General features: G+C 43.5%; 1 protein-coding gene across 5 annotated transcripts in view; it reads left to right on the forward strand.

Moving 5' to 3' along the window:
* Positions 1-12,624, forward strand: part of pdlim5a (PDZ and LIM domain 5a) — a 270,252-nt gene that overhangs the window by 240,298 nt on the left and 17,330 nt on the right. For all 5 annotated transcript variants that reach the window (XM_060851758.1, XM_060851759.1, XM_060851755.1 and 2 more), the window contains 2 exons: positions 4,952-5,153; positions 9,973-10,153. In XM_060851758.1, coding sequence (XP_060707741.1) covers positions 4,952-5,153; positions 9,973-10,153 — 383 coding nt within the window. The remainder of the gene's footprint in view (positions 1-4,951; positions 5,154-9,972; positions 10,154-12,624) is intronic.

The raw sequence follows: 12,624 nt of genomic DNA on the forward strand, positions 1-12,624 counted from the left end.
GGTCAACATGCAGGACGTGGACCGCAGCCGTTCAAGAGGGCAGCTCACCCCCACCTTCTCAAGGGGCAATTAGGGATAGGCAATAAATGCTGGACAAGCCGACGGCAGCCATGCCCATGAGAGAACTTTTAAAAAAAATATTGTTTTATCTGTTTGTACAACTGAAAACGTGGTGGAATATCACCCCGGGGGCATCTTTTATGTTCCTTAATAAATTATTAAAACTAAGTCGTCCTCTGTGCTAGGAGTACAGCTAAAATATACTCTTGCTGTGTTTTCCTTTTGATGGGAATCTCAACTTAAACCAAAATAGTTCATCTCTGTGAAGACTAAAATTGGCAAGCGTGTAAGTATGGGAAAAAAAATCGGCTGGTTGGTGATGAAGGATAGACGGAGGTCCAACTGACCCGGCACACAAAGGAGCTGCTGTTGTCCTGTGTTAAACCTCACGGCAATGTCAATTTTTACTTGGAGCTGTCAAATTTGACAGGTGCAGAAAGGGATTGCTAATAATTATCCTGAAGTTTGACTACTTTAAGTGACTTTTTCTACTTCTAAAGTAGTATATCTAAAAGCCTGTCTGGCATGGCTTCAAGGGGCTGATTTTTTTTTTGAAAGCCATAAGTTGTTCTTTGTATTTTCCTGTGTTCCTATTTCTGCTCTTGCCTGGCCATGCCTTTCAGGCAGGTACAGTTGTTTGGTTTCTGAACTCTTCACTGGGGATATTTCTGCTGCACGTGCTTTTGAGGTTAGTTCAAGATATAACTTTTAGCCAATCTTGACTTTCTCCCCCAACCTTCGAGGAACTACAAGATGTTGACTTTGTCTGTACAAACAAAGGTGGGTGGCACGGTGGCACAGTGGTTAGCACTGCTGCCTCACAGCGCCAGAGACCCGGGTTCAATTCCCACCTCAGGCGACTGACTGTGTGGAGTTTGCACATTCTCCCCGTGTCTGCGTGGGTTTCCTCCGGGTGCTCCGGTTTCCTCCCACAGTCACAAAGATGTGAATTGGCCATGCTAAGTTGCCCGTAGTGTTAGGTAAGGGGTAAATGTAGGTGGAATAGGTGGGTTGCGCTTCGGCGGGTCGGTGTGGACTTGTTGGGCCGAAGGGCCTGTTTCCACATTGTAAGTAATCTAATCTTAAAAAAAAATGAAAAGCATTCAGCCCCTGGAAACTGTCCTGCCAGTCATGGCTGACTTGGTTGTGGTCCTACGCCCCAAGTTCCACTTAGCGTTGGCATGCTTGACTCCTTTGTTCATCAGTAATCTATCTAAAATGGGGAAAGCAAAGGGTAAAGTCGACATAGGCTTACCAGACCTTAGAGCTACTCTCTCATTAGAGAAAGAGAGAGAGATGACTGGTGGTGGTTTAACCTGAGGGTCACCACGGCTCAGGTGAGGGAAGAGTTTGTGAAGCAGATTCCTTCACTCTTCCCCGGAATTGAACCCAGGCCATTGGCCTCACTTGGAATCATAAAGCAGCCATCTAACCAACAGAACTGACCAACCCCAGAGTCTATCTACCTCTGTGTCTCTTTTTAAAAAAAAAATGAAATCAATACAATCTGATTGAAGATTTGTAGCTCGGGTGTCCGTTGTTGTGGTTCTGCTCGCCGAGATGGAAGTTTTTGCTGCAAACGTTTCGTTCCCTGGCTAGGGAACATCATCAGTGCTATTGGAGCCTCGTGTGAAGCGCTGCTTTGATGTTTCTTCCGGTATTAATAGTGGTTTGTTCTTGCCGCTTCCGGGTGTCAGTTTCAGCTGCAGTGATTTGTATGTGGGGTCCAGGTCGATGTGTCTGTTGATGGATGTTCTTGCCGTTTCCGGGTGTCAGTTTCAGCTGTAGTGGTTTGTATATGGTGTCCAGATGAATGGCATTCATCCCCAAACTCCATCAACAGACACATTGACCTGGACACCATATACAAACCACTACAGCTGAAACTGACACCCGGAAGCGGCAAGAACAAACCACTATAAATACCGGAAGAAACATCAAAGCAGCGCTTCACACGAGGCTCCAACAGCACTGATGATGTTCCCTAGCCAGGGAACGAAACGTTTGCAGCAAAAACTTCCAGCTCGGCGAGCAGAACCACAACAATCAATACAATGAAAGTTCAATGAATGTAATATTCCCCTTTTCTAGTGGCCCAGCCACACATTGGCCCAACTCTCCTTTTGGTTGTTGATTAAAGACCATCAGACATACTAGCACAAGTGGGCCATTCAGCAATTCAAAGTCTCCATCATTATCCAATGCAATTACAGCTGATCTAATAATCCTCAACTAAACCTCCCTGCTTTTTCACCATAAGCTTGGAGTCTGTTAGTGATTAAAAATCTGAGTCTTAAATATACTTAACGACCCATCCACTACAGCCCTCTGTGGTAAACAATTCCTCAGATTCCGTATCCTCTGGAAGAAGAAAATGTTCCTCATCGCTATTGAAAATGAGTGACCCCTTACTCCAAGGTGATACCCTCTGCTCCTAGTCTCTCCCACAAAGGGAAACAGCCTTTCTGCATTTACCCTGTCAAGTTGCCTAACCATCTTATATCTTCTAAACAAGAGTATAAAGCTGCATTCATCCGCAACCCAGGCAACTCCTGCTTTAACTGCAGAGTGTTTGTGTCCCTTATTCAAGCAGCCGTGAATTTCATCTGCCCATTTTCTCTCCGATTTTGTCCTTTTTGTAAACATTGGGTCCAGTTCTGGGCACTGCACTTTAAAGCAGATGAAAAGGCTTTAGAGAAGGTGTAGGAAAGATTTGTGAGAGTGACTTGCGATTCCAGGCTGCTGTCCTTAAGAGGAAAGATTCAGAGGAAATTAGATGGAGGTTTTCAAATTCCTGAGCAGTGTGGAGAGGGTAGGTATGGGGGGAAATGTTCAGGTTATCCAGAGTGTAGTCAATAAGTGGACACTGATCCAAAGTATCGGAGCAATTTACTACAGATGCTGGAATCGGTATTGAAATCAAAAAATTCTGGAGATCACAGCAGGTCAGACAGCATCCGTGGAGAGAGAACGAGCTAACGTTTCTGGATTAGTCTACTGGGGAGGGAGTGGGATTTGCTGAATTCTTCTTGTAGAGAACTGTCACACATTCAATAGGCTGAATGGCAGCCTCTGCATGAATATGATTCGGTTTTGAACCTCACGTTTAACTCAATGGAAGAGTGGAAATCATTGGCAAGAAATGAATAAACAGAAGTAGGCCATTTGACCCCTTGAGCCTCATCCTCCCGTCAATAAAAACATGCCTGATCATCATCATCAACTCTGCCATCTCACTATATCCCCTAATTGTCCAAAAATCAGTCACCCTCAGTCTTGAATATACTCACTCACTGAGTATTGACAGCTCTTAGTGGCAGTGAATATATTTAACAAGGACTGTCCTTTGAATGAAGAGACTTCTCATTCTCAATGGCTGTCCTTTATCCAAAGACTGCGTCTACATTGTTCCTGATTCTCCAGCCAGAAAGGCCAACAGCCTCTCAGCATATACCCTGCCCAACTCTGGGAGATGTCTTATTGATGTTAATGAGTCACGGATCATTCTTCTGAATTCGTGACTCTAGACCTATTCTACATGATGTCTCCTCAAAGGGCAACCTTCCCATTACAGCACTGATGCTTTTTGCCTTGAGATTGTGTAAAATATCTTTTTAATGAATAAACTGCACGTCAGCTTTGCATCTAAGCTTTTCAGCAGCACTTAAATTTAAGTATTCCAAATGTATGGATTGAAGTCAAATGGAATATTGGCTTTCATTGCGAGAGGGATTGAATTTAAGAGCAGGGAGGTTCTGCTGCAATTTTACGAGGTGTTGGTGAGGCCGCACCTAGATTATTGTGTACAGCTCTGGTCTCCTTACCTGAGGAAGGATATACTGGCTTTAGAGGCAGTGCAGAGGAGGTTCACCAGGTTTATTCCAAGGATGAGGGGGTTACCTATGAGGAGAGGTTGAGCCACCTAGGACTGTACTCAGGGGATCTTAAAGAAACATATAAACTTATGAAAGGATTGGATAATATAGAGGGTAAAAAATGAGGTCTGCAGATGCTGGAGATCACAGTTGAAAATGTATTGCTGGTTAAAGCACAGCAGGTCAGGCAGCATCCAAGGAATAGGTTGCTGCTTTAACCAGCAACACATTTTCAACTTGGATAATATAGAGGCAGGCAAGGTGTTTCCGCTAGCGGGTAAGACTAGGATTAGGGAATATGACCTCAAGATTAGGGGGTGTAGATTTAGGACAGAGATGAGGAGGAACTGCTTTATCCAGAGTACTGAATCTACGGAATTTTCTGCCCAAGGAAGCCGTAGAGGCATCCTCATTAAGTATAGTCAAGGCATATTGGGTGGGTTTTGCATGGTAGGGGAATTAAGAGTTATGGGATAATGCAGGTAGGAGGAGCTGAGACAATGGATAGATCAGTCAGGATCTTAATGAGTGGTGGAGCAGGCTCAACGGATCAAATGGCCTACTCCTGCTCATATTACTATGAAACTACGTAACTTCAATTTTCTAACATCCCTGTTTTATTTATTTATTGTGGGTGTTGTTGGGTGGTTTGGGATTAATTGCCCAGAGGGCAGTTATGAGCTAACCACACTGCTGTAGGTCTAGAGTCATGTGTAGGCCAGACAAGGTAAGGATGTCAGGTTTCCCTCCAGGAAGGAGCTGAATGAATGATATGGGTTCTTAGGACAATTGACCATGAATTCATGGTCATCATTAGGTTGACTGCCTTCTATTCCAGATTTGTATTGGGTTCAGATTCCATGTGGTGGGATTCAAGATCAATTCCCCAGAACATTAGCCTGGATTCTGTTTCAGTGTTGTTACCAGTACCCCACTACCTCCCCTCAATTACTGAAGTGACTTTGATTCATGTGTTTTTATGAAAGAAATAACTTTGTGTTTGTGTCAATCTACAGCTAACAGTTCCCCCCGGACTGTGCTCCCCACTGCCCAGGTATCACCGGCAAGCCAACCTGGCTGGGGGTCCGGATCAAAGGCAGCCAGCATCGCAGTGAGCAAGTCAGAGCCGCAGGATGATGACACACTGGTTCAGATGGCCGAGCATATCCCAGCAGGCAACAGGACGCCAATGTGTGCTCACTGCAACTCCATCATCAGGTAACGAGAGTAGCCAAGGGGATGCCTCTTTACAAAATGAGAATTGTATTTGCAAGAAACAGAACTTCTCTGTGCCAGCACTAATGCCATAAACAAGTCTCTCCACAACCCTGTCAACAAAGGCATCCATTCCTCTCTCCTTCCTGTGTTCAAGGGTTAAATTATGAGGAGATGTGGGGTATTTTCTCTCTAATTCAGAGGGTTAAGGGGTGATCTAATTGAAGTCTTCAAGATATTAACAGGAAAAGACAGAGTAGATAAAGATAAATTATTTCCATTGGTTGGGCATTCTAGAACTAGGGGGCGTAGTCTGAGAATTAGGGCCAAACCATTTAGGACACAAGTTCGGAAGTACTTACATACTACATACAAAGAGTGGGAGAGGTTCGGAACGCTCTTCCATAAATGTCAGTGGATGCTAAAGCCGTTGTATGTTTTAAATCTGATTTATTTTGTTAAGTAAAGGTATAAAGGGATATGGGCCAAATGCAGGTATATAGAGATAGTCATTAGACCTATCATGAAATCACTGAATGGTGGAACAGGCTCGAGGGGCTGAATGGCCTCCTCCTGTTCCTATGATTGTTCAGTTTTCCTGAAATGTGCCTCTGCCTTTTGCTTCAACTGCCTCTTCAGGTAGTGGGGTCTACGTTCTCATCACTGTCTGGATAAAGACGTTTCTCCCAAGTTTCTTCTGCAACTTAGTGGTGATTCTCTTACTTTTTAGGTTGAATTGAATTGATTGTCGCATGTACCAAGGCACAGTGCAAAGCTTTGTCTCGCGAGCAATACAGGCAGATCACAGAGTTAAGTAGCATAGATAATAAATAATAAGTAAACAGCGGCAAAAACAAAAACATAGGTACAAGCGAATGTTAAGAGTTTGAAAGTCCATTCAGTATTCTAACAACAGTAGGGTAGAAAGTGTTGTGAAACCGGCTGGTGGGTGTGTTTAGGTTTCTGCACCTTCTCCCTGGTAGAGGATTGTGAGAAAGATGCTGCCGTGGATATGTAAAATTAGGTCACAGCTGTGATGGCACACATGTCATCGGTTTCAAAACTCAGTCGGCGTGGAGGTGGAGTTGAAAATGTGTTGCTGGAAAAGCGCAGCAGGTCAGGCAGCATCCAAGGAGCTGGAGAATCGACACTTCAGGCATGAGCCCTTCTTCAGGAATCCTGAAGAAGGGCTCATGCCCGAAACGTCGATTCTCCCGCTCCTTGGATGCTGCCTGACCTGCTGCGCTTTTCCAGCAACACATTTTCAGCCCTGATCTGCAGTCCTCCCTTTCTCCTGGAGGTGGAGTTGATCTGGTTGTGTGACTGTGGATCTCGGTGTCCCAAATCTTCCCTTGCTCAGAGATAGCAGTGCTGACCTGACTCGACACAGCCACCTGCGATAGGGTTACAAGTTACAAGCGCCTCCTGACATCAGGGCTCCCTTCAGCTGCTCAGCTGCCTGACAATGCAAGCCCTTATGTACAACAAATGGCTCACCTCTCACTGTGACTGCAAACCAGTCGGATTCATTAGCAGGGTATTGTTACTAAAGAGGAAAAGCTCTCCCTGCCAGGTGGGATCGATTTCCCACCTCCATACATCCACTGTGGTCCCATTCAGGGGAATCTTCCGGAAACAGGAGAGGCAGCCGCTGCCAACGGATAGGGGGATTAGTCAACCGGAGCAGGTATTTAATAAATGTCCAAACAGTAACAAGCGTGACATTGGAATTTTGATTTTGTGAAGTCTTTTTTAAGAACAAATATACGTACTGTAAACTAAAATGCAACCCTATCCATGAACACAAATTACTCCTATATATATACATATATATAGGAGTAATTTATATATAGGAGTAATTTATGTTCATGGATAGGGTTGCATTTTAGTTTACAGTACAGCATAGCTTTGATGAAACAGGTGTAAAATGAAGAGTGTCATTTGATAGCACTCTGCTGTCTGAGGCACAGTATCAGAAGGGCATGAACTGTAATTACGCTGAAGCAGCCTTATTTGATCTGACGGCTTCATTTCCAAGCCAAGGGTGACATGATCTATTCATTAGCCTGGAGAAGAGGCAGCTTTGTTTAATTGACAGCATGTTGTATTAATTACACAAATCTGTAGTGATCTAGTAGTTGGAGACAGACCCTTTTTTAAAATTGACACTGATCACGTGATCACACCCAATGAATTGAAGAGTATTATTAGAAAGGCTTTCGCAGTTATCAGTCTGGAGGAAGATGCTGTCTTGGTTTAAAACCGTGAAATTGGGAGCAGGTTTAGGACTGAGTTGAGGAGGAACTTCTTCACCCAAAGGGTTGTGAATCTGTGGAATTCCCTGCCCAGTTGAGGCTACTTCATTTTAAGGCAAAAATAGATTTTTGAACAGTAAGGGGTTAAGGATGATGGTGAGCGGGTGAGGAAGTGGAGCTGAGTCCACGAAATGATCAGCCATGATCATATTAAGTGGTGGAACAGGCTCGATGGCCTACTCCTGCTTCTGTTTCTTATGTTCTCATGTTAAATTTTGCTCACTTAATGGTTCACTTAAAATGTAGAGAACTCATGTTCTGAAAGTCGTGATATAGAGGAGCTGATGTTGGATTGTGGTGGACAAAGTCAGGTTATAGTCCAACAGGTTTATTTGAAATCACAAGTGTTCAGAGCGCTGCCCCTTTTGTCAGGTGCACTGTAATTAAACCTGTTGGACTATAACCTAGTGTCATGTGACTTCTGACCATGTTCTGAAAAGCAGCCCTGATGTAATGAGGTGGTAGCTGTGTCAGGTCAGATCAAAGCTTTGATCTACAATCAGTGAGCAAGGAAAGCTTCAGAATGCCCCGATCCGCAATCTTTTGTAGGCCGATCATCTCTAAACCACGCAGACCAGCTCAATTCCTGCTCTGTTTTTAAAACTGCATTTTAAATTGACAATAGTATGCCTTAATGTCACCTCCATTTTTAAGTTGTGGCTTATTTTCAGTGTCCATTCCAGCACCCTCTTTTCTCAAGAACTTATCTCAATTTTCATGCTTTCCATTTTTTTGTCTGCAATTAAATATCTCCAGCTTAAAGATGCATAAGATCATGAAGCTTGTTCTGTACTGAGTGCAACACTATCTCCCTGGTGTTACGACACAGGAGAAGGCAGCAGAAATGTTGCAATTGGCAGCTACGTCACACAGTGGATTGTCTGTTGAATAATGGATGAGGTGTTTAAGATTTGGGCGAGCGATTAACAAATTTGCCTGTGTACAAGTGATACAGGCTAATTAATATCTGAAGTGAACGTTCATGTTAGATAATGGCTTCCTGAACATGATCAGGGTATCACGAGCAAGGAGCTTGAACTGATGAGTTTGCCTCATTCCATTATATCTTTCTTCAAACTTTCCATCAAAATTGTAACATTACAACTGTAATAGGAAACCAACTCTGCCCTCCCTACATCTAAAGTATAGACTGTCTTGTAGTTGTGTGCAGTGATATGTAGATGCATTGGTATTTAATTTAATTTCAACATGTAGATTTAACTCATGGAGTGAAAAGAAAGCCTCAGTTAAGCATTGCTTTTATGAGATGAAACATGTTCACCTTAGAGAGTTGGGGGTTTTGCATCTAGAAATCTATAAAACCAAACAGTGTAAATCTGGAACTGTCTCTGCTCACAGCCTCTGCAAAATGAATTTGTCAGGCTGCAATTTGTTTGTAAACGTCAAAGCTTAAATTGATTTGCCCTGCTACCGACATCTAACAAAAAAGCTAAGGTACCAAGGTCGGGAGGTGGGGTTAAGTTGCATCGCAGTCATGGATGAATTTGAATGGAAGGACTAGCTCAAGGTGATTAATGATGTAACCTTTAGCAGTAAAGAGAACATAGACACAGTTTAAAAAAAACTGTTCTTTAGATATGGGCATCACCAGCTGGGCCAATAGTTACTACCCATCTCGAATTGCTTAGAGAGCAGGTAATAGTTGACCAGATGAGTCACAAGTAGGCTGGACCAGGTAAGGACTGCAGATTTCTCACTTAATAAAGGATATTAATGAACAAGATGGGTTTTTAGCACAGTCAATGTGGGCTATGCAGTCACCATTTGCCAGCTTTTATTTCAGATTGTTGTTGAATTCAGATTTCACTGTCTCCCATGGTGGGTTTCCAACAGTTACGTGACAATACCACTACACCATCTTCAGGAACAGAAACTAGCCATTGTTCTCCACTCGGCCTGTGTCAACCAGAGACAGTACCTCTCTCGTCTAAGCTTTGCATCTTTTGACTCTGTATGTTCCGATACATCAGTATTTGTAAAATTATAGGAGGGTTTCTACCTCTACTCCCTTTTCAGTAAATAAAAGACCTCCACCAACTTCTAGATGAAAAGAAAAAATGTTCCGCCAAATACGTCAGATTTAAAATCCTAAAGTGAGCATCCTTAGTGCCTTTTGTCAAAGCCTGAAGGGCTAGCTTTGTCAATTTTTGCATTATCCTTGTGATCTAATGCACATCAGTGTGCATGAGTTTCACTTGATGGTACACCTTAACTGGGTTTCTCACCAGACTGTCCTCTGGTCTTCATCCAAGCCTGGCTGGCACCAACATGGAAGCCTACCGGAGATCCACTTTCTTCAAAAGAGAAGTGCGGGGATTTCCTTCTTACATTTGACGAGACCTTCTGAGGGAAGACAATGTTTGCAAACTTCTCATTTACAATTTCATCTCTGAGAAGGCCACAACTCTTGCTATAATTTTTTGTCCAGCTTTTCTGAGAAGCAGCTTTGTTTGTAAAGTGATCCCTTGGTGTGTTTGTTCTGACAGAGGTCCTTTCCTGGTGGCAATGGGTCGTTCCTGGCACCCTGAAGAGTTCACCTGTGCCTACTGTAATCTATCCCTTGCCCACATTGGGTTCGTGGAAGAGAAAGGGTCTGTATATTGTGAGAAGTGCTATGAGCAATTCTTTGCCCCTGAATGTGCCCGATGCCAGAGGAAGATCCTGGGGGTAAGTACTTTAAGATATTCATCCTACAAGTCAGTAATATGGAAACCTAATGCACCATCCTGACAGAGCCTGTCACACTAAAACCTCAAGAATTCTTCTATTCAGGAAAATGCTTGTTGTATATTTCTGGCAGCATAAACTGATCCTTTCTAACAACATCCCACCACCACAGCTGGAGTACTGTGTGCAGTTCTAGTCCCCACACTACAGGAAGGATGTGATTGCACTGGAGAGGGGTGCAGAGGAGATTCACCAGGATGTTGTCTCAGGTGCAGCTGTTTAGTGCTGAAGAGAGGCTGGATAAGCTCAGGTTGTTTGTTTGGGCACAGAGACATTTCGGTTGTGGGGGGGGGGGGAGAGGCGTAGGATGGATGGAAACCAGCTGTTCCTCTTAGTCTAAGGGTCAAGAACATTGGGGGCATAATTTTAAAGTGAATGGTGGCTGTTTAGAGGGTATTTGATGAAAAACCCTTTTACCCAGAGGGTGGTCAGTGTTTGGAATGTACTGCCAGGGAGGCTGGTTGAGGCAGGGAGGCTGGTTGAGGCAGGAAACCTCACAACCTTTAAAAAGTACTTGGATAAGTGTTATTACTTTCAAGACTTTGGGTCTTGTGCAGGAACTAGTATATTTTTGGTGGTTACAGACTCAGTGGACCAAAGATCCTCTTCTGTCCTAAGGTGCTGTCAAAAGAGTCTTGTCAAGTTGCTGCAGCACACCTAATGGATGGTACTCACAGCATTGGGAGTGATATATAAGGTGATAGATGGAGTGCCAACCAATTAGGATACTGTAGTGTGCCAGTTATATTACTGCACTAAGTGATGAAGGTACCAAAATAAAGATTCCAGAGATTACAAATTCAAATTCGGCCTTGACCATTTAAGAATTGAAATTCAATTTTATCAAAACTATTTTGCATCACCATAGTTACCATGAGGCTGTTGCTTTGTCATAGAATTGGTTAAATCATGCCCTTGTGTAGTATTGCAAACCTGCATTCCTTACCTAGTCTGGTCTCTATGCCTCCAATCCCACATTGGCTCAGTGTGCTCTTTTTAACAGCCCTCTGAATTGTTCCAGCATCAAACAGATCGCAAGGTTTTCCTCTGGACCTTGACCAATATCCCTCCTCGCTGATTCACATCCCAGGTTGGACCTTTAGAACCTGAGAAATTAATAGGGAGTGCAGAGGTGGGCTGAGCAACCTCTTGACTCTTTGCTGACATTCATAAGTGAAATGCAGCAGTTCAAGAAGGGAGCTCACCATCACCTTCTCAACTAAGGATGGACAATAAACGTTGGCCCAGCCAGTGATGCCCACATCCCACAAATGAATAAAAAAATAACAAAATCGTGTCTGAGCTTCTACGTATTCCCATACTATCCCTTATCCCTTGGTTCCCAATTTATTGAAAAGTCTTTGAAAACTTTGTCTTGAATATCCTCAGCAGAGCATCTAGAGACTTGGATAGAGCATTCCCAAAGATTCATGACCTTTTGAGTGAATAAAGGTCTCTTATCAGGCCTTCTAGCAATTGTATACAGTATGAGGAAATTTCCCATTCTCCCCATCTCAAAGGAATTCGGAGCCACTCTACTCAATCTGTCCCTCACAGCACAATCTTCTCATCCCAGGAACTAATTTCATGAAAGTACTGGAGGAACTCAGCCAATCTGACAGTGTGGGGGAGAGAGAGAGAAAGAGACAGCATTAATGTTTCCTGCTCATTGTAACTTGAGCTGGGAAAGTGATGGTTAATGCTGTTTAAGGGCTGGGAAAGTGATGGTTAATGCTGTTTAAAAAGTTGGTCAGGGTGAGGTGCAAGAGGAGGAGGAGCAAGTGGTACAGGGGCCCAGAGCAAAAGGCATAGGGAGTGCTAATGTAGTAGAGAAGAGATATAGACAAGATAGTTGGTGTTAATATCAAGAAACAGGTCAACGCTACTGAGAGCAAACCAATGCAAACAAGGCACTGGGGAGCTGTGTGGGTTGGAAGTGGCAGTTCATGGTCTGAAGTTATTAACTCAATGTTGAGTCTCGAATGTGCCTAGGTGAGCAAAGCCCCTTGTCCCCTGCCTCAGGCAAATATGTCTCGGTGAGACATCTTCTGTGAGAGTATCTGATAGTTCAGCTCTCAGGTTAAGATTGTCAACTGTTCTCTGAGAATCCGAGATTGATCTACATATTTCAAATGAGTGCGTGGGAAACTAACCAAAAAATTTGTCACTCCATTCCAACTGTCTGGTTTCTTTTGTCTCCTTGATCTTGGCAGGAAGATGTGGCTGACTTTATTGACCTTCAGAGTGATTAAGTCAAATGCAATCAAGTTGAGATTGTTAATCATATGAGCCCCTTCTCACAAGGTTATTCCAGAAACACCGTGAGATTGAAGCTGCCCCTCAGTACTTTGCTTCACCCCAAAAGAATGAATTTGATCTGGAAGTCTGTGGCCAATGTTCCCATCTTCCAA

Source organism: Hemiscyllium ocellatum, chromosome 36, assembly GCF_020745735.1.
Source record: "Hemiscyllium ocellatum isolate sHemOce1 chromosome 36, sHemOce1.pat.X.cur, whole genome shotgun sequence".
Taxonomy (NCBI): domain Eukaryota; kingdom Metazoa; phylum Chordata; class Chondrichthyes; order Orectolobiformes; family Hemiscylliidae; genus Hemiscyllium; species Hemiscyllium ocellatum.